Below are 27,832 nucleotides of genomic sequence, written 5' to 3'. Positions count from 1 at the left end.
AATAAACACTTTTGTAAATAATTTACATAGAAATCTTAGATAGTTTAACAAACGTAATTTATTAATAATAATAAATTTAATATTTTTAGTAAACAATTCGAGGTGATATGATTTTAAGCACAAAATTTAGTGGATACAGAAACGTAAAAATGTTTATATGTTAAAATAAAAGTTTTGAATTTAAAATCTTTACATAATTTTATATTATCTTTGGAAAAAGAAAATATATATACACAATAGAGTGTGATATTGTGTCCTACGAACTACTAAGAATGCACGTTATCGTAGCATTTCGACAACAGCGCCTCTCGAATCAACTAATAAGCTCTCAGGAATTTTCATTTCTTATAAGTCGAATATCTGTTACTCGCTTGTCGTTGTGCGCAGAGGACGAACAAACTAACGATTATATCTTTATATGGTAAGATGGATAAATTGATATTATTTTATTTTTAAATTCTCATTTTTGTATTGACTCTCTAAATCTGAATCAGTGGATAATCACTAATTACTCAGTGGCATACTTGCCAATAATCAGTGAAGTTCAATTAAAAAAGGAAGAATGTTTGAGCATTGTATAACTAAAACTACTTATATTTACACATTAATTTCAATTTTCCAATACCATATTCATTGAATTTAAGCACTAAAACAAAGTTAGTTAGATCACATAATAAAGATTAACTAGGTTAGGGATCTTATGTTCAATTCACTGATTAATGGCATATTTGGCACTGATATCAGTAATTATTCACAGATTTAGAGAGTAATCAAATGTGAATAACCTTTTAATATGTTAATTATAATTATTATACTTACAGAGAGAAATGATTTTGTTATAAGAACAAATCAAGAAAAAACAAATGTGATATTTGTTTAAAAAACGATTGATTTGTAAATTACAATTGCAAATTAATTATTTTTTATTCGTCAATGTAATAAATAATCAATAGCATTGCTAGCAAATAAGAGGCTCATATATATAAGTCATAGGTCATTGCAGAGTCTCAAATAAAAAATTGACCAATACTAGTCAAGTATTCTCCCTATTTTTGATTGTGCTTGATCAGTTTCTTACGACTTAAGACTCCACGATCATCTACGATTTCTATGTAAACGAGCCTAAAGTCTATCCAAAAGATAGGTTAGATTCTATATAGTTTGCTTCTGTTACTAATAATTGGTTGGTATAGCAGACTAGCAGCAATCTTAACAAACCAATTTGTTGTCATATATTTACACATATTTACAGATCACTTGTTAAAGGTATTGATGGCTTGTTAAATTAACAAAATCCTTTCTCTCAGTACAATATTTCTCGTGTTTACTTTATTTCACAATGTCTTATTGTTATCCGTTGTAACCAATAAAGTTACATATAGATATTCCAATTCATCAGAATAATGAAAACTGGTCTTGTCCTTTTCAGAATTTATCGATTAATAGATTATAATAATAATTTAATTATATACATCTTGAATCTCACGATATTTGTGGTTATAATTTTGCGTTATCATGATAGTGATAATGATAGCCAGAACAAAATTGATAATTTTGGAACCAATTAGACAATGTAAAAATCAGTCTTGCAATTAATTGAATTGCGTGAATGTATATAAGTGAAAATTATTTCTATAATTATAAATTAATATAATAAATATTTATGTTTATTATATATTTTTTATATTCTTATAAAAAATTCTAAGTACATTTTGCGAAATGTGACCTAGTATAATATTTGAAATTTTTTTCATAATCTTATCAAACAATGGAAATATTCTTCTTTTCTCTTTCTCTCAACTGTTTATTATTAAATTTTAACTTTCTAAATCTAAAAATCAATATTTTTCTCCTAGTAATTCTAGTAATTATAAACATCTGCGTTGTTGCGAAGAATTCAATGTACTATACATATCAAAAGCAATGACTAATGATATTATTTCAATCCAAATTGTAATTCTTTTATTTTTTATTACATTCTAATTTTGGCCTCTTCTTCATCTTGTAATAATTAGTTTTCTTAATTTGACTTTATTCTATTTTTTTTTAGATTTTTTTTTAGATTTTATATTTTTACTATTTTGTATAAAATATAAACAATTGGATAATCCATCACATTATAGTGCTATTATCGATTCAAAAATAATCATAATTTTTTGTGATTACTGAGTAAATCAAGAGAAGTTTATTTATCTTCCTTCATATCAACTTCAATTTTATGAAGAAAAATATTAAACAAATCATTATACAATTGCAAACAATTATTCTCGCAATTTCTCTCTTTCTGAGTAAGATATAATTAATATCTCCATATGTACATAGGTATATTATTATATATATAATATGATAAATTCGATTTATTTATTACCAATTTCGCATCACACACTTTAAGCGTACAAATAACATTTATATCATTATCAAATTAAAAATATAAAATAATTTATGTATGTATCTATCTTATTTTGCATTTTATTACTCATACGTATGCACGTACACTATACTTCCTATTTTAATTTATTAATTAAAATATTTATATATATATATATATATATATATAATATATATATATGTCCAACTTTCTTATTATAAAACTTTATTTATTCATAAATTTTTTTCTACATACATACATGTAATTAATTCAGTTGTTTAACACTAAATGCTCGTTTCTAATAAAATTAACAATTCTCTAAAATAAGAAATACTTATGTTAAATATCTTAGAAATAAACGTAACTGTATATCACTTAATAATAATCAATAATAAAAAGCAATAGTAATTAATTCTAAATTGTAGATGTTGTAACAGAAGTTGTGTCATCATTACCAGATATTGTTAATATGACGGAGGATATAAAAACAAATTTTCCTACTTTGAAGAATCCTTTCCCAGATGTCACAGTAAAGTGGCTCGACCCATTGAACGAAATTTATTGGATGGGAGGAGTTATAAGCATAGCATTTGTTACGTGTTGTATTTTATTATGTTATTGCTGGTAAATAGAATTTTTTCAATGTATTGTAGTTTTTATGTAATTAAAATTTTTTATGTTTTCCTTTTAATCTAAAATTTTATAAATAGATTTACTGAGAAAAATATTGAATTTAAAACGAAATGATATTATATTTCTATTACATACCCTTAATTAATCATAAGTTGTAAAAAAAAATAACATATTTAATGTAATTATATGTCATCTTTATAACAATATACTTTTTTCTTTATTACTCTTATAAATGATTTGTCTATTATTTTTAAAGAGATATTACGTCATTAAGAACTACTTCTTTTATTAACTATCGAATAAATTTAAAGGTAAAATTAATGAACTGATAAAACACTTTACAATGATATAAATTAAGAAAACTTTGGTATCTCATTTTGTTATAAATACGAATTCTTAATTATTTGTAATAATATTACTAATTCTAAAAATTACATTTAATTAGGTGTATTTTTTTTTCTTCTGGAAGACGAGTCGCTGCTATCATCAGAAGTTATTGTGATAGAATTCAATTTTTTCCCTGTCAAGGATGCTGCAATATTTTGCGTCAGGAACAACTAGAAATGAGAGCTGTACCATAAGCGAATCAAAGAAAATGTAATTGTAGACTAAATATATACATTGAGTAAAATATATTTAAAAAAATTTGTAAATGTTTAGTTAATGTAATAAAAAGTAACTTCACTTTTCTGAATATTTAGTAAGTTTACATTATAATTAAATTTAAAGCTGAAAAACATCTACTGTTTTTGAAGATTTTTATTATAAATTTTCAATCAATAAAATTTATAGCAATCGCCTAATTAACTATAAAGATGTGTGTGTGTGTGTGTGTGTGTGTGTGCGCGCGCGCGTGTGTACACACATTTAATTATTACATAAACTCTTGTTAATAGTTACCTACTTTAAAAACATCCATTTTTTAAATGAAAACTTATTGTATATGAAACATTAAATAATGCTATTTTATATCAAATAATTCTGTTTCTCTCTCTTCATTAAATAATAAAACAATTAATATTTTCGTTTCAACTTTTGATCCATTTTGTTTATTGAAATTCATTTTTAAATTTTTTATATATCTTTTTAATGATATATCTAAAATAACCACGCTATTAATTTTAGGTGATAAATCAAGGATATACATATTTTTATACACAAAGTGAATTGCAATCTTCTCAAATTTTACAAAGGAAATAAAAGTTATATAACTTAAATCTCATGCTATGGGACAATTACGGATCATTATATGCATAATTTTAATCATTGGTAAGATAATTTGTTTTGCAACAAATATATATTTAATCTAATATACAGCTCTCTCTCTCTCTCTCTATGTATTTGTAATATTCATATATTGCATAATATCGCCAGAAATAGACTTTATAATAGAAAAAATATAATTACAAAAATTAAAAATTTATTACCTACAATGCATAATTGTATATATTTTATATATATATATATATATATATATATAAAATTAGAGATGCACCGCATATTTGGGAATCCGATATCCAGTATTATCCGGTATTTTTTACTATCCGGTTAGATAGTCGAATATCACTATCCGGTTATCAGTAAAATATCCGGTTGAAATTTTATATTAAAAATTTGCGTTATTAATGCAGAATCTTATTCTTTTCAGCTAAACTTTTTACGCTGGAAAAGTAAAGAAAATTATTATCGCTATTTTTCTTTTATTCTTCTTTTGGGAACCTTGTTGCAGATATTCGATCGGATATCCAGGGAAGTGTCTGATATCTGGTGGGATAATTATCCTACCGAATATCCGACCGGATACTGGATATCTGAAAAGAATGTTCTGGTGTCCCACATCCAATATCCGATAATTTTACGATTCGGTGCATCTCTATATAAAATTATCTATAAAATATCTATAAAATAAATCAAACAGAATAAAAGTAACATAACACTTAGAATTGTGCAGTTATTCTTATTATAATTTAATCAAAAATTTACATATACAATTTATAACAATAGATATGTACATAAGTTGAACTGTTTATTTACTTTAATTTTTAATTACTTAATAATTAAAATTATTTTATTTAATTTTTAATTACTGTAATAATTAAAATATTTATACAGTAAGTTTTATTGCCAGAAAATTGATTTACTGATAATTTATTAAGAAATTTTTACTTAGATAATAAATTATTTCTAAAAAGATATTAAAAACACTGCAGTGATAAATATATGTATATTTATTACTAAAAAATCTAATAATGTAGGGAGTAGACATTACTAATGATGAAATATAAATATTATTTTAGATGTAATAACAAAAAATATGATGTCAGTATTAACGAATGATACAAATCAAGAAGACGAGATCAGTGTAGCAAAAATTTTGCACTTTGACACAGATAACATCAATGGCATGATTTTCGTATTACTTCTTAACATTTACATGTTACTCTTTATAATGTTATTATTTTGTATTTGCAAGTAAGTCAAATATTCTCTTGTAACACCGTATTCGATTTATATGTATATGTATAATATTAAATCCTGGGATAGCAAGTAACTCGTTTACCATAATGTCATTACCGTTTCCGTTACCTTTTATGATTACAATTTGGTAATGACATTATAATTTTTTATAACAATAATGACGCTATGATTGGAACAGTCATTTATAAAAATAACTTGTTCACATGTCTTTTATTGAATAAAATAACTTGTTTCTTTATTCGTTCCATAACGAGTAAAAATAACGTATTAATAACAACGTTGTATTCGATTGTATAATTGAATTTTTGTAACTTTAGAAAATAAATAACATTAATAATTGTAAAAAAGAATTGTAAAGTTAAAGATTAGAATAATGTCAGTAGCATTTATTAAATTCAAGATTTTGTTATTATAATTATTTATAGAAATTATCATTTGTACTATATAGGTACAATAAATACATTTTAAAATAAGTAACATATATCAGTCCCAAAGACAAAGATTATAATTATACAGGGTGATTTTAACATATTTCGTTACCCATCATGAGCAGGTAGAGTGAATCGAATTGAGTCGAAAAGTCCTCTACCATTTTGCAATTTTCGCATAGTTAACAAAATATTATTAATTACTAAAAATTACCAAATGGTCTTGAATAATTTTTTACTCAAATACTGTCAACTTTATAAAAAAGCCGCAAGAGACAAAAATCATTTATTTTCTTCTCATAAAGTTTGTTGTTCTCATAAAGTCTTCTGAGAATTTTTTAATACTGTATTTTCTATGTTGAAAAATAAGAAAATGCAGTACTAAAAAGTTGATAAAAAATTCTGAAAAAATTTTTAGAGTTCTATGAGAAGAAAATAAATGATTTTCGTCTCTTGTAGTTTTTCTATAAAGTTGATAGTATTTGAGTAAAAAATTATTCAAGACCAATATTTGACAATTTTTAGTAATTAATATCACGTTAACTATTGCATAAATTGCAAAATGCTAGATGACTTTTTGATTCAGTTCGATTCACTCTACCTGCTCATGATGGGTGACGAAATATGTTAAAATCACCCTGTAAATTACTCACCTCTCCTTCCTTTCTCTCTCTCTCTCTCTCTCTCTCTCTCTCTCTCTCTCTCTCTCTCTCTCTCTCTCTCTCTTTCTCTTCTTTTTTTCCTCGCAATAAATTAATTCATATAAAGAAAATGTATAATTGCACATAAGAAAATGTGGAATTTATCACAGTTGACAAAATTCTATATTTTTATAAATTAAGTCTATACTATATTATTAGTAAAATGTGTTTTCCGAAAAAAATAGCAAAAATTGATATTTCCTGTTAATAAAATAAATAGAAGATTTTGTTATAGAAGTTCTATTTTCGTCAATCTTTTCTAATTAATTATACAGAAACATCACTACTAATAGACTTCGTTTTTTTCACAATTTCTGCATATTTATATATTATCGTTATCTTAAGTAATCTATTCACAATGTTACAGATTTTTTATAAAAATAATTAAAATTATTTTTTATTTGATGTAGAACGTATTTTTTTATACGAAGACTCTACACTCCGCTCAGACGCCTATGGTACCATTTTATTTCTTGGTTTTTTCGTGTTTTTCTTCGTAATGATATATTTGAAATACCTGTTAGAGTAGTACCAAACGAAATGGATCTTGTCTATATTAATCCAGAACTAGAAGAAACTAGTACACACATGTAATACATAACGTGAGTAAAATATACAAGGAGTAATATACGAAAATATAGAATATTAGGAATATTCCTTTTTTTTTATATATACATTAATGTTGTCAACAATCTTCTTTACAGTATATGCCTAATGGGTCTCAGGACGATGATTAATTATGACCATATTACTATTATAAATTGTTTCAAATCCGTAATGACCAGTAAATGCTGTAATAACCAATTAATCGAAAACAATTTTATAAGCCTGAACTATCTGAATTAATGCGATTCGATAATTTCATTTAATATCATAAAAAAAGGTTGTCGTCTTTTATAAACATAATTATATTTTTTACTAATTAAAAAAGTATTTTAATAATTTTTTTCAAAATTTTGCTAAATTCTATGAAAAATTTGAAGAAGTTTTCAATCAGTAAAATTAATTTAGTAAGTAGATTTTAATTAATAATTTTTATTTTTTAAATGTGTAAGTAAATCTTACATCCCTTTTTAACGCAATATAATTGGATTAATTTCTAGGATTAATTTATTAAGTTAATTTTTAAGTTGATTTTTTTTCATAAGTTAACTTAAATATTTAAATAACAAGTTAAACGTTAAATTAAAAAATAATTAGCGAATTATAATAATTAATAATTATTTTTATTCTTTATTTAAAATTAATTCATTATATATCAAATAATGTAATCTGATTATAATGTGCATTGTAACAAAATGTTAAATCTTCTCACATTTTTATTATTACTTTTATGTATTACTTTTATGTACCTCAACTATACTTCTGTAACAAACTGTAATATATATATAAGCATTGACGAATTTCTTGAGTCTTATATCAATAATTTATTTATACATTACAAAAATATTTTTTCTTGCTAAAAATAATACGTTAAGGTTGATTAGCAATTAGTTGTTGATAAAATAATTACATTAATAATATAAATAATACATATTTTAATTCATATTAACGATATTAATATGTAGCTATAAAATAGCTTATGACACTCAAATATTATATTTTACGCATTTAAGTAAGTATAATTACATTAACCACATTTAATTACACAGGCTACAAAAAAAGTATCTTCTGCTGGGATAGAGATCTAGTTAGTCAAGATATGTTTAAAGTTTTACAACGATTAGTTTATGCATTTGACTACGTGCTGCTCCATTACATATTTACTATAGTTTCGTTATGAATTTCAATATAATATTTTAGGGACATATTTTTAAGACTCCAATTACAAAAATACAAAAAAATCGATTTTTTGACCTGTCACAGTGATGTTCCATCTTAAAAAGTAAGATGATATAGTTGCGTCCTATATAATATTACAATTAGGACCCGATCGTTTATTCAAGTTCCTGTTTCGTGCACAGACCACTGCATGTGGATATAAACTGGATATAAACAAAGCACTGTTGTTATCAAGTATTGGCTATAGCACTCAACTCATCCACACGCTAGCGGTGCTTCGCACGCAAAACGGGAATTCGAACGAAGGGCTAATTAGTTATGTATATATTGTCTATATTGTTACGCAATATATGTGCGTATGTGTGTGTGTGTGTAGATGTGTGTATTTATAGATATAGAGTAATATTAATTATCTTACTAAAAATTGAAATCGCAAGTACAATTACAATTGTCCGGGATTGCACCATAATGTATAATTTTTTTTCAGAAAATTTAAGTTGATGGAAGATGATAAATAAACTTTTTTTTTATTTACTTTATCAGTCGTAATAAAAAACGAAACAATTTGCCTGATTATCTTAGATATTGGAATCAAGAATAACAGCATAATGTTTAAATAAATAAAAAGAATTTGTCCAATTCTTTTTATTTTATATCAAATGATAGAGGCAAATCTGAAAAAGATTGAACAAAATTAAATTAAAACAAATAATTGTCACAAGATAAGTATAATTTAAGCTGTATTTTCAGTTAAACTTCACCGATTTTACTATCCCTAGATATGTTATAGGAGAATTACACAATGTCCTGTGTAATTCCTATAAAAATTAAATAAGAGATAACACTGCTTTAGGAAAGATATAATAGATTGAAATTTCACAAATAAAAACTTGTATAGGTTTATATCTTTCTATGCGATGTCTACCCCATTTTGTTCCTGCTTATGGGGCAAAACGAAAAATCTATTATATGATTATTTGTTTCACATATACAGGTTTTTAAACATACAAATTTAATAATAACTGCTCATAATATATTTTTTAATATATTTCTAATATCTTCCACTTAATTTTTATTTAAGGAATTACTTAGAATCCTGTCTCTTATAATATATCTAAAGGGCAATATACATTGATGAGGTGTAATTAAACTGCACATTTACTAATATCATCATTAGTCAATATTCGTAAGCATAGTGAATTTTCTTTGTTGTAAATATTTATTATTACCAGGAGAGTAATATAGATCTTTAAAATTAGTAAGTTAAAATTTAATAATATTTTTAGTTGAAAGAGAGAAAGAGAGAGAGAGAGAGAGAGAAAGAAAAAAGAAGAATGAATTTATAACTAAATTGAGAAGAATATCAAACGTTTTAGAGTTTGCGTTGTAATAAGAGTGCTTAAATTTATATATTAAATTAAATATTGAATCAAATGTTTATGAAAGATATAAATTTATCAATTCATAAATTGAAACACGTTAAAAACAATTGTATCAAGAAGAACCACGTGCGTTTCGGCCAATTTTGACTATCATCAGTGCATATTTCAAAAAGTTGCAGTATATGCTTAAATATTCAATCGAATTTAATAAATTTAAGCGCATTTATTACAACGGCGATCTCTATAATCATTTATTCTTCTGCGTTTTAATTGTTAATTAAGTATAAGAAATGTTTATATATTATTTCCGCTGTTTCAAAATCGTGATAACTAAAAAATTTTGAATATCGTATGCATTCGGTTATTATTTCACAAAACGTACTTGTTAGATTTTTTTTACAAGTGTATCAAAATTATATAGGATCAACATAGATGTATTGATTGTAATAATTTATTATTACAGAAATAATTTTTAATTACATTAATTGTGAGACTGTAATTATTATATTATTTAATTGGTTCCATCATCAATTTTGTGCTGGCTATATCATTAACACATAATAATGCGAAATTCAAGATGTACATAATTAATTTATGACCATTACCATTGATGATTAATTGAAGTTCTGAGATAGGATATAGGCTGCTCATTCTGAATTTACATGTAACTTCATTACAATATGATTACAACAGATGACAGGACCATTCAAAGATGAAATGTTAGAAAAGAAAAATTAAGTGTAATAATTAACATACTCATTAAAATGTTATTCATTTGATTAAATGCAGAAATGAAAAGTTGGAAATAAAATGATATCAATTTATCCATCTCACCAAATAAGATATTGATTCTTTTATACGTCTTCTATATACATATATACATATATATGTATATACATATAATTATAAATGTTATATTCAGATAATTGGACTTACCAAACACTTGAAATCATTACTATTATTAAATTACTATTATTAAATAATTTAATTACACGAGATTGGCATAACAACGACGGAAGTGCTCATCATGATCAAAATTTTATTTATTAATTTTGACTCGTCTGATAGAATCGTTAAATTTTTTAATTTTTCATACTTAACATCACTATTATTTTGTAATATTAGTGTAACATTTCCTTTTATAATATCTAGAAAAATATTTATAATTATTAAATAATTATCTTAAGTAGTATTAGTTTAATTTTATTAATAATTAATATTTATTATTAAGGAATTACTAATATTAGAAATGAAAATTTATTATGAATTAGGTTTGTTAATGAATTAAATTATCGTTAAACTAAAATTATTGATAATAAAGTTTATTATATTAATTTTTCGTATATTTCTATGTTAAATTATAATTGTAGAAAATAAATTAAAATAACAATTTACTGTTTATTTTATGGATGTGAAGTTAGCACCCCAACTATGTTACTCTACTAAGAGTTCTGATTAGAGTTCTCGTTTCCTTTTGACGAGACAAAGAGTTCTATATAATTTATAACAGAAGTTCCGCTTAATAATTATTTTTAAATAATTTTTAAAAAATGGGGTGCTAACTTCTCATCTTAATCGAGATCGAATAGTTCTGAGTGGCTCAATAGCTTCATTTCGTGAATACCTAGAGTTCCTGAAGCATAAAAAAAAATTTTGAAAAATAAAAAAAAAATTAAAAATTTTTAAAAAATCAATTTTTAGATACAATAGTTCTGATTAGAGTTCCTGCTTCCTTTTAACGAGACGAAGAGTTCTCTATATTTTTTAATGCAAGATTCATTTAATAAAAATTTTTAAATAATTTTTTAAAAATTTTTTGGAAAAATCTCGTTAAAAGGAAGCAGGAACTCTAATCAGAACTATTGTATCTAAAAATTGATTTTTCAAAAATTTTTAATTTTTTATTTTTCAAAATTTTTTTTTATGCATCAGGAACTTTAAGTATTCACGAAATGAAGCTATTGAGCCACTCAGAACTATTCGATCTCGATTTTCGATGAGAAGTTAGCACCCCATTTTTTAAAAATTATTTAAAAATAATTATTAAGCGGAACTCTTGTTATAAATTATGTAGAACTCTTTGTCTCGGCAAAAGAAAACGGGAACTCTAATCAGAACTCCTGAGTACTATAGTTGGGGTGCTAATTTCACATATCCGTTTATTATTACATACATTAAAATTGTGACGATATGTATAACTTCATTTACACATATTTTTACGTCTCTTGGCATATTTTACACAATTGTAATATAATTTACATTTTGAATATATTATTCTTCTCTTTAAATTTTATGCAATTATATTTTCAAATTTGATACATTTCTTATTGCATTATAATTTTTATGTACATATATTAGCTAATTAATTTTATTTATTTAAAAAACAGAATTATTCTTCTTTACGTTTGAATTTTATAATTAAAAAATAATTAAAAAATAATTATTACGGAAAACTACACGCATATCTATCTAGGATGAATTATCTTACCGCAGAGTAAAGTAAATAGAACAATTCGAAATAATTGCGTCATCATAATAATGAAACACTGTTCAATTTCTTTCTGTATTTTATTAATTTAATTAAAATAAATTACTTTTTTCTTGGTTTATTTGATGATGTTTGACTTGGTTTTGCAATCAATTATGGCATTATATCAGTATTCTAAAATTAATAGTATTATTATTTTGAATGTTAAAATAATAGAATAAAACAAATCGTAATATAGAAATTAATTTCAAAAGAAACGGAATTGTGAGAATTGTTTATTACAAACTATGAGAGAAAATGTTAAAGTAACAAGATAAGATATATAAATCGATTATAATTAAATATAATTATGTTTTGATTCGAATTAATAGCGTTAACTGATCTAAATACTATGAAATCATTAAATGTGGGCATTTGTTATTATTTAGCGAATTATTTACTTTTCTGAGAATTATACAAAGAATATAATAGGTCATAATTGCTTAGGGAAATCGGGATATTTATATAGTTCATTATTACTTCACAAAGTCAAAGATTTGGAACGTTACGAGAAAACAGATTATTTTGTTGAAATTTCTAGTATAAATGTTGACAGTTTCTAGCAATCAACGTGGAATCAAATGTTAAAAATGATTATAGGATGCATACACATGTATGTAACATACTTATAATATTATAATATATGTAATTCTCAATTAATATAATAGTAGTCGAATCGAAAATCATTATGATGTGAGATCAAAATAAATCTAATTAATAAGTAGGAGTAATCCTACTTTTGGTCTTTGCGGATCTTAGCTTAAATATTTTGATGTAAATTTATGTACACATCCAATTCTATGTATAAACCGCGCGCCGAAATTTTTTTCAGTTTTGGAATATAATCATGGACAGAAGTAATATCACATATTAAATTGATAAATAATTTAATAATATTGATGCTAATAAGCATTTTACAAGATTGACATATTGTGATTTTTAAATATAATGGAATTTAAATATAATAGAAATAACACGATTCTATTTTCTTACTTTTAGGATTTTTTTAATGATTTCCGTACGTGACAATAGATCAGTTACAATTAACAATCTGAAAGAGACGGTCACAATCTCGCACAAAATTCTCTATTTCTAGATATTTCTAGGTATTTGTAGAGGGATTGCTTGTATCATTATTTCTTATTATATCTCGAAAAATGTATTAAGATATCTTTAGTTACCTAATATAATAGGTAACTAGATCATATGTTTTAATTTTTTTCAATGTAATTTTTAATTTATTTCTTTAATTTTAATGTGTGCTTTTCAACTGCACTTTGCTTAGTCGATTCAGAGTGTTTGAAAAATAATGATAAATCTTTTGCATATGAGTAGAATGGATTAAATTGAGAAGAAAAGTCTACTATTTCGCAATTTTCACAATAGTTAACAAGATATTAATTCCTTAAAATTGCCGAAAATTGGTGAAAATTCTTCAATAATTTTTTACTCAAATACTATCAACTTTACAGAAAAAGATGAAAGTTGCAAGAGACGAAAATTATTTATTTTCTTCTCATAGAACTCTAGAATTTTTTATCAACTTTTTAGTACTGCATTTTCTTATTGTTAATAACATGAGAAAATACGGTATTAAAAAATTCTAAAAAAATTCTTAGAGCTTTATGAGAAGAAAATAAATAATTTTTGTCTGCAGTTTTTCCGTAAAATTGATAGTATTTGAGTAAAAAATTATTGAAGATCAATTTTCGGCAATTTTTAGCAATTAATATCTTGTTAACTAGTGTGAAAATTGCAAAATCGTAGAGACTTTTCTTCTCAGTTTAGTCCATCCTGCTCCTATGCGAAAGATTTATCATTATTTTTCAAACACCCTGTATAATAAAATTAATAAATATACATCCGCATAGTCAAGTTAGGCATAACGCATTCCTACGGTACATATGTATATGTTACAATAATTTATGCATATATTATTTTTCTTTAATGTAATTATCAATAATTAATCCTGTGATATTAATTCACTATCTTAATAAAAGGCGGGTTTTAGAACATAAAAATGAATTTTTGTGAAATTTGTTGATAATTATATTTATTTATTTGTATCGTTATAAACAAATTAGAATGTACCATATTGATAAATAAAATTACATACGATGCAGTTAATATACATGCGTTGATTAAAATGTATTATTTAAGTAAATAAAGTCAATTGTAATGCACATCGTTAGCTCGTCAAAACATATACTGAATTTAAAGCGTGTAAAGTGTGGAATATTTATGTACAAGTTATATGTATTTAATAATATAATTTGTACAAAAATATACTCATGAACACAATTTAATATGTTACATTATCATATTGTTAGTATTTATTATTCTAATAATATGAATAGCAGTTTAATTTATATTTCTTAACATCGTTACAATTTTAATTTTATATTGTAATATGAATAGTAGTTTAAATTATGTTTTTTAACATCGATAAATTCAGTTTTATAACTTATATTATAATCGTTTATTAAAACAATTATAAATAATCTCTTCTCTTGAATTGTATTGATATGTTATGATTCATTTTGATTATTTATTTCTCTGAGCTCAATAGTCTCTGAACGTCTCCAAAAATGAAAAAGATACTCGACGTAATGTTGCCAAATATTTCTAAGAATAGTACGGATACGTTGTAGAATAAAAATACGCCTAAAAGGCAATTTATACATATTTAGGGGCCATCTTGTAACATGTGAATAAATAATTAACTGAACATTTTAAAAAGAAGAATCTGCTAATAATTTTGTTATAATTTAAAATAATATAGTAAGATGTATGAATGTTATTTTATATTTTTTGTACAAAAAGAAGTTTTAATTTTAGTTGAAGCAAATGATAAAGGATTAATATTTGATCGAAAAATAATGTCATTTTTTTAGCAAATTTGTATGTACATTTTCATTAAAAATGATTGTAATTTAAGCTAAAAAACAGTTTTAAAACTTGAAATCTTAACTTTCGAAAAGTTACTATTTTTTTACTAAAAGTTATATTTTTTAAGTTTCTATGAGTTTGGTAATTTTTACATATAGAAAACTACAAACTAAAAAAATAGGAAATTTTCTTCTCAATTTGTGGGTTTGTCACATACCCAAAAAAGAATTTAAAGATTTTCAACTATTTGTCGTGAAAGCTTGACGTTTTTTCTACAAAATCGTTGTTTTTGTTCCTACGATTTTTTATTGCTCACTTCTGTTACTTGTGTGTCAATTAAAAAGGAACATTTATTTTTTGACCAATCCAATATTATTAATACTCTTCTTTTTATTTATGTTTTTTAGTTTTATTTTAATGAACTGGAAATATATATATGTATATATATATATATATATATATATATATATATATATATATACATATATATATATATATATATGTGTGTATAAATCTATTGTAATCGTATAAATTAATTAATTATTTAATTTTGAGATTATTCAATAATATTTCTACTATATATACAGGGTGTCTGGAAATAATCGCCAAATATTTCATGGGCAAGTAGAGAGGAAAACTGAGTCGAAAAGTCCTTTACCATTTTGCAATTTTCACAATAGTTAACAAGATATTAATTACTAAAAATGACCAAATATTGGTCTTGAATAATTTTTTACTCAAATGCTATCAACTTTGTAGAAAAGCTGCAAGAGACAAAAATCATTTATTTTCTTCTCACAAAGTTCTGAGAATTTTTTCAGAATTTTTTCAGAATTTTTTAATATCCTATTTTCTCATGTTAGTAAAAAAAAAAGAAAATGCAGTACTAAAAAATTGATAAAAAATTCTGAAAAAATTCTTAGAACTTTAACTGAGAAGAAAATAAATGATTTTTATCTCTTGCAGCTTTTGCGAAAATTGTAAAATGGTAGTAAAGGACTTTTCGACTCAGTTTAGTCTTCTCTACCTGCCCATGAAATATTTGGCGATTATTTCCAGACACTGTGTGTGTGTGTGTGTGTGTGTGTGTGTGTGTGTGTGTGTGTGTGTGTGTGTGTGTTATATGAATATATATATATATTCAGACAATTTGACTTACCAATTAGATAACCGTATATATATTATTGTCATACAAAATATAAATGCTATAATAAAAGGGATAAAAGCAATTACATATACAATTTGAATGAATATTTGAAAGAAATGGTTTGTTAGAATTGTATTTTTTAATCCTTTGTACTCATATTCATGTTCAACATCATTATTATTTCGTAATAATGGTATATAATTTCCTTTTACAATATCTAGAAAAATATTTTTGTTAGATAATTATATCAACTAATATTAAATTAAATTTATTAGTATTTTATATTTATATTAAAGAATTAGTAATATTCCAAATTTTTTTTATTATGAATGAATTGATTTTGTTAGAAAATTAAATTATTGTTAAACCAATATTATTATTAATAAAAGTTTATTGTTAATATATTGAGTTCTTATCAATTTTTAGGTTAAATTGATTGTAACAAATATAATAAAATGTAAATTTACTGGTTTGTTATATATGTTTGAATTGTAATAACATATAACTTTATTTATATATTTTTCTGCGTTTCTTGGCATGTTTTTGTACAATGATTTGTACAATGAATATTTAATATAATTTTAAATACTTCTTGTTTAATAAATTTTCTTTATTTTAAATACATTAAAATAAATTTGTTACATTATACATTTTGTCGTGTTTTATTCTTTGTGTGCATATATTATTTTTATTTGAAAAAGATTCATTTTTTTTATATTTAAATTCTGTGATTGAAGGAATAATTAACAATACGAAATTTTACACACACACATATAGTTAATATATTTCTAGAAACCTGGATTATATATATCTTACCGTAGAGTAAATTCGCAAATAGAATGTTTCGTAATGATTGCGTCATTATAATCTATGTTATTGTATGTCCAACTTCTTTACAAAACGTAATTCAACGAAATTATTTTTGCTCGATTCTTTCAATCGCAATCTTTTATAATGTTATATCAATTGTCTGAAATTAACAACACAATTATTTTGAACGTTGAAAGAAAGAAATGTTATAGAAGTAAATTTCAAAGAAAGTCAAACGGGATTAAAAGGTATTTGTTACAAGAGAAAGATGTAACAAGATAATGACAAGATAAAGTATAATGGAATATAATGCAACATAATTATTTTTTAATTTAATTTACCAGTATTAAGCGATGTTTGATACATAATTATAATGAGTCTTATAAATAGTGAGTATTCTTTGTTTGTTCAAAGCATAACGTTACTCTGAAAATTACAAAAAAAAAATGATAATAATTATGTTGAAAAATTGAAATGTTCATGTATATTATTATATTATTTAACGATAAAGAATAAGAAATTGTGAAATGTCGTGAAAGATACCTAACAACTGGTTGTTTTGTTAATAAATTTCTAAAGAAGATATTATAATGTGATATCTTATTATAATCAATATTAGTTAAAATAATTAATAATATATTGTAATATATATATATATATATATATATGCATATATACATACTATATACATAATTCTTAAGTATTGTATAATATTTGAGATGACAGTTATGATCTTTAAGTATAATTGATATATGAACAAAGATTATATAATTTTCATACCACAAAGAATATTCGTCTTTATGTTCTATATATGACAACAGATCAGCAACAATTGACGGTCTGTAGGAAATGGTCCTCTAGTTCTTTTTGTTAGTTTGTTTATTTGCATACATGCTATTCGTTCTCAGTCAAATCACATTTGTCTCTGGGTATTCTCTTGGGAAAATTTACTTTAGAAAATTTAAAAAATTATTTTAGAATACTGAAAATTTACTATAGAGAAAATCTAAGAAATAAAGGTAAATTTGAACACTGCATTTTTTTTTAAAGTAATTTTAAAACTTACTTAAGAACAATTGAAAGAAACTAACACTCTGTGCCGATTATATTGAAGTCATCCTTGAAAAACTTTAAAATTTTTAATTATTTTGGCTTAATTTTTTACACACTTTAAATCATTTCAAAAAATTTAAGTAAACTCTTAATTACTTTTAAAAACTTTAACTTCATTGAAAGAAATTTTTCCCAAGGATTTGTAGATACTATTGTTATTTCACATTATTTTATAGAAATCTAATATATTTTAGGAGTAGTTCTTTTTTACAACAGCTTGTATATCTTTTCGGATAGAATTTTTTTAATACCAACAGATTTTTGTTTGATGAATTCTATTCATCAATCTATTCAGCATATTATGTTCTCTTAAGAATTTGTTGATTTAATCAGAGCTTAAGAATTGATCTAAAAAATCGAATATCGAAAAAGAATCAATTTTCTAAAAAATTGATTTTGGATTGAACATCCTTACATTCAAAATATATATGATAATGTTATAAATCATATCACAACATATACGCATTTTATTTTTCATTAACATGGTTATATTTTATCGCTAATTAATTCAATGATAACTCATTTTCACTCAAAGGCGTTTTAATTATAAAGAAATGAAGCTTTATTAAATTTGCTAATAATTATATATACATATTATATTTGTATCGTATAATCTGTTATACATATATAAGATACTTATAATATATATATAAGTAAATAATTAATATAAGAATACACGTATTAATGAAAATATTTTATATAAGCTATCTTTATTTAAAGTCAGAAATGCACATGTATTAATTAAAATGTAATTATTATTTATTATTATTTTAATAAATAATTATATCTATTTATTAAAATACACATCAACATTTCTAACACATGGTTCTTCTCAAAAAATACAAAAATAGCATAGAAAACATTTTGAAGAAGTCAAATTTACACATAAACAAATGTCAGTATACACGTCTATATTTTGAGTATGCGACACATAAAAATAATTAAAAGTATTATTTTGTCTTGAATTTGATCGCGAATTTTAGATCGTCTAAAGAGTGCTTAATTTAGTTTTATATTAAATGTAAGTATTAAGATTAAGTGCGAAAAGTAATTTCCTTTGTCTTGAATTGTATAGTACAGTTCACTCCTAGGCGCCTCCTAATTTTCTGCACGTCTATGAAAACTAGTAAAAAGAAAGACGCCACAAGCGTAGCCACAAGTTTCTAGGAAAAGCACGAATGCATATTATAATAGTATTCCTAAAAAGATAATTTATACATACAAGTATACATGAATCATTTTGTAACACCATAAATAAATTACTGAATATAAACATGTTAAATTGAAAAGAAAGAATTGAAGAAATTAAGAAGAAATACTAATGATTTCACAATTTACTAGAATAATACAATATACTTACTATTATTAATATTATCTGTTGGTATTTTTATGCAAAAAAACTTTAATTATATTAAAAACACGATATGATAACAGAATACTTAATACTTCTATATTATCATTTTATAATTTTGTTTACGTTTTTATTTTATTTTAATAAATTTTGTGTGTGTGTGTGTGTGTGTGTGTGTGTGTGTGTGTGTGTGTGTGTGTGTGTGTGTGTGTGTGTAATCATAAAGCTATTACATATATAATTTAATTAGTGATAAATTTATGGATATATACTATATATTGAATTAGTAGTTTGACTTAAAGACTTACCAATTATTAATTAAATACTGTAAACTATATGATGTTGCTATGAGTATAATGCATATTGCAAAAAAATAACCAATATGCTTTACAATTTCAATAAACACTTTTGTTGTTGTTGATGGTGTTGGACTCGTTGAATTTTCTGATTTTTGGGGTTTATATTCATCGTCCATATACATGGTATGATTACTCTGTAACCTTGATATAACATTTCCTGTTATAATACCTAGAAAAAAATTTATATTTGATAAATGATTATATTAATAATAGATTAGTATTGTTAATAGTTAATATTTATTATATTAAAGAATTAATAATGTTAGAAACAAAAGTTTATTATAAATGAGTATACGATTTATTAATAAATTAAATTATCTTATCAGTATTATTAGTAATAAAAATTTGTCATTAATATATTTTTTCAATTTTTATGTTAAATTAAATTTAGAAAATAATTTAGTATGTACTTTAGTGTGTAATTCACTGGATTGTTTTATGTAATTAGAATGTTGAAGAAATATTTTGATTTATACATTTTTCTATTTTTAGCATTTGGCATATTTTACATAATTATTTATATGTGATATAATTTTACAAATAATGTAAACTTAAACTGATGAAAATAAGTCTTATTACATGAAAGAATTTCTATATTCGATCAAAGCAGATTTTAATGTTTAAATTTCTGTGTGAACTTATATACATATCTGTATATTACAAGCTATGCACCGAAATCTTTTTCAGTCTTGAATCATGCAACTGTGAGCAAAAAACCGAATGAGTAATAATATCGTTTATTAAAATTGACAAGCAGTTTAATAATTTTTGATGCTAATATAATTTTTATAAGAATATTAATAATTAGATATTAATGATTAAATCTTAAATCTACAAATAATTGTATTGCCTCTGCTAGAGTTTGAGCCTGAAATTTCTGACTTTCCGGGACGCACATCGATCAATTCGATCATCAAGACAATATTTGTCACAATTATCAATAACTAGTAAGCGAATGTCATAAGGAGATGTATGATAAACAATATAATTATATGAATTTGAACTGTTGAGAATAAATCTAATTAAATAAGAGAATTCTTATATCCGGCGAAAATGGATTTTAGCTTAATTTTGCATTTTAAATGTATTACTCTTTTCATTTATTTTTATGCAGTCACATTTTATAATAAATTTATTAGATACATTGCATTTCTTGTTGCATTATATTTCCTATGTATATATGTGTATATTAACTAATTATGTTTCTATTTATTGCAAAAGAATCAGTCTTATTTTTCGTTATTTAAATTCTGTATTTAAATTCTATGTTTAAAAGAATAATGAACAATACAAGAAATTATAAGTATATAGGATGTTCCATTTTCATTTTGATATCGAAATATCTCAAAGAATATGTATAAAAGATATGGAAAAATGTTTAGACAAAAGTTGTATGGTCGGAAAGGGGACAAATAATAATCAAATCAAATTTTGAAAAAATTAATTTTTTATCATTAAAGTTACATCATTATTTTTTATAATAAAATAGAATTGTGTAATTTTTTAAAATATAATATAATTCCTGTAATTATTCCGCTTTTTATATTTTATGCCAATATGTGCCAAAATGGAATATAAAATAATTCATATACAGATATTTCGATATCTTTACTTTAACACTTTTATATATATATATATATTTATATATATATATATATATATATACAATAATTATAAAGAACTCATTTAAAAAAAATATATACAATTTTATTTAAAAAAACTTAGTGATCTTTATGTGACTTCGAAAAATTGATTTTTTCGAAAACTGATTTTACTATTATTTGACTCCTTTACACAACTTTTATCTGAAGCATTTTTCCATTTTTTATATTTTCCATGATATTTCGATATAAAAGTTAAAATATGACACTCTGTATATACAATTCTTCCATATATTAAAAACATTTCTATCTGTATAGATTACCTTACCACAGAATAAATTTATAAGTAGTATGCTTTGTACTAATTGTGTCATTATAATATAAATTATTATTTAACTTCTTTACAAAATGTACTTTAACAAAATTATTCTCTTGTTGATTTATTCAATTGTAATCTATATGGTATTATATCATTTGTCTGAAATTAATAATATAATTATTTTGAAATAATAAAATAAAACAAGACATTAACAGAAATAAACTTTAAAGGAAATCAAATGCTATTGGGAGAATTATTTATTACAAACTATGAGAGAAAGTGTTAAAATAATAAGATAAAATATAAACTGGAACATAATTAAATGTAATTACGTTTGGTTTAAATTAACATGTTCTCTAAACTTAACTGATAACGATTAAAATTCTATTTTCTTACTACAGATGATATGCGTCTTTATGTGTCCTATATATGACAACAAATCAACAGCAATTAACGGTCTACAAGACAAGCATCTAGCTCTTTGTCATAGTTGGGTTATTCGTATAAACATTATTGGCTGGTTTTCTCTCCCCCCCCCTTCCTCCCTCTTCCTCCCCCCCCCCCTCTCGCTCTCTATGTTACAATCTGAAATTTACTTCTAGCGCTTGCAAATTGTATCATTGCTTCACATTTTATATATAGGAATCTAAATTTCTATAGGAGTAATTCTCTTTCAGTAGCTTGCATCTATCTTTTTAATTTGAATTTTGAAAGAGAGAGAGAGAGAGAGAGAGAGAGAGCATGTAATTAAAAAGAATTTAAAAAAGATATTTTTATTACCTATCATAATGGTTAATTTTGTCATGTATACTCGTGGTTCTTTAGTAAAGTGCCAAAAATTTGGGATGACAGGGTCCACTCAAAATTACAAACATCTGCATAATTCGGATAAATATTAAAACTACGTGTATACTTAGTGAAATAGTATGAAACATACGATAGTAAACATCTTAAGAATCTTTATTTTAGACTGCATATATGAGAAACACAATCAATATTAGAAAAATGCCTATTGCGGTCGAAGCTGGATATTCATTGCTTTAAATAATTCAATCTTGAATTACTAATATACACTATATATGTATTTGCATATATACTATATTGTAGTCTTTTAGAATTGCGCGCTGAATTATTTTTTCGGATTACTCGTATAAACGCAATTAAAAGGCTTCAGAAGTCTAATGGCTTAGAATGTTCGTACGGAATACAAGAGATCCGAATCCAAGTCCTGGCCGAGATAATATTTTCGCAACAAATTTATTAACAGTTTCAACATATTAACATCTTTATAATATGATGCTTTTGATGATAGTAAATTATTAAATTTCTTGTCAATTTAATTCGCAATTACTAGAGTAATTTTAATTGCGTTTATAGTCCGGAAAAACAATTCGGCGTGCAGTTCGAAAAAATTACAATATAGTGTGTATGCAAGTTATGCATACATAGTATATACTAATAATTCAAGTTTGAATTATTTAAAGCAATGAACAGTTGCGACCGTAATAGGCATTTTTTTTTGTTTTGCGATAATAAATCAAGAGCTGCATCTTCATTGAATGAAAACAAGATGAGATTATGTTTACTTTTTGAGGTTTTTTTATATGCAAGTTTATGCACGTAAATATCTTTCCAGAATGGCCATTGACCTGTTACTTTTTTGTGATTAAAATCAGAATTTTTAAAACTATTTATTATATAATTTCGTTTTTGAGAAAAGTTTATGACAAGATTTGTGTGCAATTAATTATAGAAGCATCTGTGAATCTTAAAGATAATTGTTACTTGAAAGGGAAAAAATAAATTGAATAATCACTTTTCTTAGCAATAGAATGATATTTTTCTGTGTATACTATCAATATAGCATTTCATATTATATTTCTTTATAATGATTACTTTTATATTACTAATTAATTGTGTAACGTTAATTCGTATTCTTAATCAAAGGCGCTTTTATAATAAACAAATGTTTTATGAAATTTGTTAAGAATTATATTTACATTTATACGGTATAATCTGTTACACATAAAGCAATCAGAATATATGTATTTTGATGAAAATATGTTACACAAGTAATCGTTACACAGTAATAGTTACACACGAAATAGTCATAATGTACGTACATGTATTGATTAATATGTATTATTCAAGTAAAGATTTGTCCTAACGCATGGTTAGCGTGTCCAAAGTATATATATGCAAAGTATAATATATGCCATAGAGTATATATGCTGAATTTAAAACACAAAATATATTTATGTACAAGTTACATACATTCAATAATAACTTGTACAAAAATGTAAAATTTTTTTACACAATTTAATTTGCTGTATCCTCATATTGCATCGTTATAATTGTGTCTTTGTAACAATAGTTATAGATCATTATAATAATATGACTAACTTTAAATTGTATTTCTTAACATCGTTAATTTCAATTTTATAACTATATAAGAATCACACATCGGTTTCTTGGCTTAAATACAATACAGTTGTATAATTAGATTCATCCAGAACCTCACCTGAACATCTCTGACACGAAAGAAAATAGAAACAGTATTGCCAAAAGTTTGTAAGAATAGTATGAGTATGTGTTGCAAAAGAATGACAAATCCTAAAAAGATAATTTATAGATATGTGGATCATTTTATAACACATAAATAAATCACTGAACACGAGTATGTTAAATTGAAAAAAGTTATTATGATTTTCAATTTGCTAGAATAATACACTAAGACTGTGTTCAGATTCCCATCCGAGTGCCACCCAGGTATCACTTTATTCTCGTTATTTATCGAACAAGATAACAAAGATAAACAAAGATAACGTGACATAACGGAGAGTATCCGGGTAAGAATCCGAACATGTCATAAGATGAATAATTATATTATATTATATTATATATTATATTATTAATATTATATCATTTTTTATACAACTAATCTTTAATTATGTGACATAATATTATTATATTAATATTATTATTCTATTATTTCTCTTTTGTTTATATGTTTTATTTTATTTTAATAAGTTAGATATATATGTGTGTAATTATAAACATCTTTCATAAATTTTATAAATTAATTTAAATTTTTTTAAGTCATGATTATGTTATCTATATATATATATATATATATATATATATATATAAAATTTAAATTATAAATTTTAATTTATAAAATTATATATATATATATATATATATATATACAATATATATATAGAACTTACCTACATATAATAGAATATCTTATTAAAAAACCAACTATCACAACACCGATTAATATAGCAAATATAAGATTAATTTTTAATAATTTCTTCATTTCTGTTACTCTATTAATTTCTAAATCTTCATACACATATTTATCATCACTATTATTCCGTGATGCAATATTTCCTCTTGTGACAAATATTAAATCTATAAAAATGCGTACATTTTATATATACATACACATATATATATATATATATATATATATATATAATTATTAAGAAATTAATAATGTTAGAAACAAAAGTATATTATGATTGATTATACAATTTTTTAAATACATTAAAATATTGTTAACTCATTTTTCGATTTGTTCGATTTTTCAACATAATATATGACATAATGTACGGTTATTTATTATCCAAAAATTTAATTTTTTGCAAAGTAAATAATCATGTTTTATTGAAAATATTACGTTTTAAAGTATGCAATTTTTTTACATGTAACTTGAACCTTTTTTAAAATAAGTCAAGGTAAAAGTCGATAGGATTACTTGTTTAAAAATTATAATTTTTTTCATAGATGAGACATATATGTTCCGTAAGTACGAAAGGATCAAGAAATTGTTAAGAATTCATCTCTAAAAAAAATATTTCATAAAGAACATCGAAAAATATCTTAAACTTGTCGTATGCATCAATTTTATCCGCTTATTCAACAATCTTTTGATATTAACATTTCATTAACTATTGAAAATTGCAAATGGTTTATAAGTTTAGACTTAGTTTTTTATCAGGAATAGCATTACATGGTTTGTGGGCACTTTTTAAGTTATGACATTGTATACACACATGCATATATGTGTGTATATATAATTCTTCTTAATACATTTCCAGATATAAGTTATAGATTCTCGATCTAGAAATGATTATCTTACCGCAGAGTGAAGCGAATAGAATGTATCGAAGTAATAGCGTCATTATAATAATGAAATACTGTCCAACTTCTTCCTACACGAAACTTAATTACTTCTTTCTTGATCTATTCGGTCGTAATTGATTATGGTATTATATCAATCTGAAATTAATAACTATCATTTTGTATATTAAAAATTATAGAATGAAACAAAACGTGACACAGAAATGAACTTCAAAATAACAGAATTATGAGAATTTATTACGAACTATGAGGGAAAGTATTAAAATAATAAGATAAGATATAGGCATTGATTATAATTAAACATAATTAAATTTTGAATTAACAATGATAATCATATGTTCGATATAAAAATATTATGAATCTGCCTAAAAATAGTACGAATATCTGGACATTCGTTCTTTTTAATCATCTTTAAATATAGGATAGAGTGAAGCTTTTTTGTACATTTCTCACGATAATATTTATGTTTCTAAACAGAACATATTAATTATTTAAAGGTTGTGCTTGTCATCAAGGAGACACAATTATGATTGTACAATTAACTTCCGTAAAAATCATGTTCTAATCTCCCATATAATCGAGCACATATGTAGCGCACGTGCATTTATTTACTTTTACGGAGGTCGATCGGTTCTGACAAGTTACTTTTATAGAGGTTCGAGTGTATAATGTAATTATAACGTAATAAATAATTCTGATTTAAAATTACACTAATCAAGACAATTGTAATTTCTAAGCATAACCAACAAGAGTAAAGATTTTATCTACTTACTAGGATATGTCTACGTCCTCTGTATATGACAATTCAACGACGATTTACGATCCGTAAAAGACGCACATTTAGCGGTCACTGTCTCAATACTAATTGTTTATTCCGATAAATGTCATTGGTTGTGATATAAAACTGTTAATCTTTAAACGCTTACGAATCGTATTCCACTGCTCCTTCGCAAGGTCTCTTTCTCATATCAGAAGTAAACTCAAAATTATGTAAATATTACTGTTGGAATAGATAAATAATTCGTCGTTGTACAATGAGAGAAATATTGCTCGTATTTTATACTTTAATAACGAACTTAATAACGAACGATACAGTATCGTGGTTATGTGACATTATGCCTGCTGCACTGGACGCAATGAGTGACAAGCGATATCCAATAAAAGCTCTGTTTTTTCTCATGTGACAATGTAAAAAAAGAGCTCTCATTGGATATTGCTTGTCGTTCATCGCTTATCGCGTTCAGTGTGCAGCAAGCATTATAAAGCTTCACAAAATCTAATTGGCATATAAACAAAATAAGTCTAGAACATGAAAAGTACTGTTCTTGTAAGCGAATTGGCCAATTACAGTGGAAATCGTAATGTCAGTAGCCAATGTTATGATTTACTTACTGTTTGCGTCTTATGTTTTTGTATGTGCCATAGACTTTAAGGATGCTGCTGACAAAATTTCTGTAACAGTAACCTTAAAACATGAACTTAAGCCGATGAGCCAATCAGGATATTGCTTTAGATCTACGTACTCTAACGGAAATAGCAATAAACTTATCTGTAAGATAACCGATTTCAACAGATTGAAATTTGCCTTACAGACAAGTTTACTGCTACTTTTATTTTCGGATTACGTAGATCTAAGGGCTACCGCAGACAAAATTTCTGTAATGGCCATTCTACAATAAGCCATTAGTCATAAATCAGAAGTTAGAAGTTGGAAATTGACGACTGTGATTGGTCAATTTTCAGCTTCTAACTTCTGATTTATGACTAATGGCTTATTGTAGAATGCGTGTAACAG

General features: G+C 24.1%; 2 protein-coding genes across 8 annotated transcripts; one reads left to right on the top strand and one right to left on the bottom strand.

Moving 5' to 3' along the window:
* The first annotated feature begins 144 nt into the window (after positions 1–144).
* Positions 145–10,440, top strand: LOC105144237 (uncharacterized). 4 transcript variants are annotated; one of them, XR_015546759.1, is made up of 7 exons: positions 145–421; positions 3,447–3,598; positions 4,127–4,270; positions 5,299–5,473; positions 7,019–7,210; positions 7,313–9,384; positions 9,472–10,440. XR_015546759.1 is itself a non-coding variant. In XM_087411468.1 (7 exons), exons 4-6 carry the CDS (start codon positions 4,228–4,230, stop codon positions 7,200–7,202), a joined length of 402 nt encoding a protein of 133 aa, XP_087267594.1. In that variant the 5' UTR covers positions 287–421; positions 2,794–2,992; positions 3,447–3,598; positions 4,127–4,227; the 3' UTR covers positions 7,203–7,210; positions 7,313–10,440. The 4 variants fall into 4 exon arrangements, 2 of the variants coding, with proteins under 2 accessions (XP_087267594.1, XP_087267593.1); XM_087411468.1 differs by adding an exon at positions 2,794–2,992 and having other exon boundaries at positions 287–421; positions 7,313–10,440; XR_015546760.1 differs by lacking the exon at positions 145–421 and adding exons at positions 2,123–2,288; positions 2,794–2,992 and having other exon boundaries at positions 7,313–10,440.
* A 1,805-nt stretch (positions 10,441–12,245) lies between these two features.
* LOC105144238 (uncharacterized) lies at positions 12,246–27,285 on the bottom strand. Of its 4 annotated transcripts, XR_015546728.1 has the most exons (9): positions 26,810–27,280; positions 26,036–26,175; positions 24,410–24,501; positions 22,669–22,763; positions 18,355–20,137; positions 18,212–18,273; positions 17,926–18,095; positions 16,348–17,571; positions 12,246–14,963 (listed from the first exon to the last, which is right to left on the bottom strand). XR_015546728.1 is itself a non-coding variant. In XM_087411381.1 (6 exons), the coding sequence occupies exons 2-5, from the start codon at positions 26,076–26,078 to the stop codon at positions 22,690–22,692; spliced, it is 396 nt and encodes a 131-aa protein (XP_087267507.1). In that variant the 5' UTR covers positions 26,079–26,188; positions 26,810–27,277; the 3' UTR covers positions 19,734–20,137; positions 22,669–22,689. The 4 variants fall into 4 exon arrangements, 2 of the variants coding, with proteins under 2 accessions (XP_087267507.1, XP_087267506.1); XR_015546729.1 differs by lacking the exons at positions 22,669–22,763; positions 24,410–24,501 and having other exon boundaries at positions 26,810–27,285; XM_087411381.1 differs by lacking the exons at positions 12,246–14,963; positions 16,348–17,571; positions 17,926–18,095; positions 18,212–18,273 and adding an exon at positions 25,119–25,305 and having other exon boundaries at positions 19,734–20,137; positions 26,036–26,188; positions 26,810–27,277.
* Positions 27,286–27,832: the final 547 nt, after the last annotated feature.

This window comes from Acromyrmex echinatior, chromosome 11 (genome assembly GCF_024713525.1).
Source record: "Acromyrmex echinatior isolate Ae372 chromosome 11, ASM2471352v2, whole genome shotgun sequence".
Taxonomy (NCBI): Eukaryota; Metazoa; Arthropoda; class Insecta; order Hymenoptera; family Formicidae; genus Acromyrmex; species Acromyrmex echinatior.
Note: the sequence above shows the minus strand (reverse complement) of the source record. Positions and strands in the feature narration are given on the sequence as shown.

Coding starts and splice junctions, on each gene's coding strand:
- LOC105144237 (XM_087411467.1), top strand. CDS start 4,228: ATGGGACAATTACGGATCATTATATGCATAATTTTAATCATTG. Junction 4,271..5,298: donor ATGCATAATTTTAATCATTG/GTAAGATAATTT, acceptor ATATTATTTTAG/ATGTAATAACAAAAAATATG. Junction 5,474..7,018: donor TTATTATTTTGTATTTGCAA/GTAAGTCAAATA, acceptor TATTTGATGTAG/AACGTATTTTTTTATACGAA.
- LOC105144238 (XM_087411381.1), bottom strand. CDS start 26,078: ATGACGCTATTACTTCGATACATTCTATTCGCTTCACTCTGCG. Junction 24,502..25,118: donor AGATATTCTATTATATGTAG/GTAAGTTCTATA, acceptor TTATCTTTTTAG/GATTTGTCATTCTTTTGCAA. Junction 22,764..24,409: donor TTCGTGTCAGAGATGTTCAG/GTGAGGTTCTGG, acceptor CGAATTATGCAG/ATGTTTGTAATTTTGAGTGG.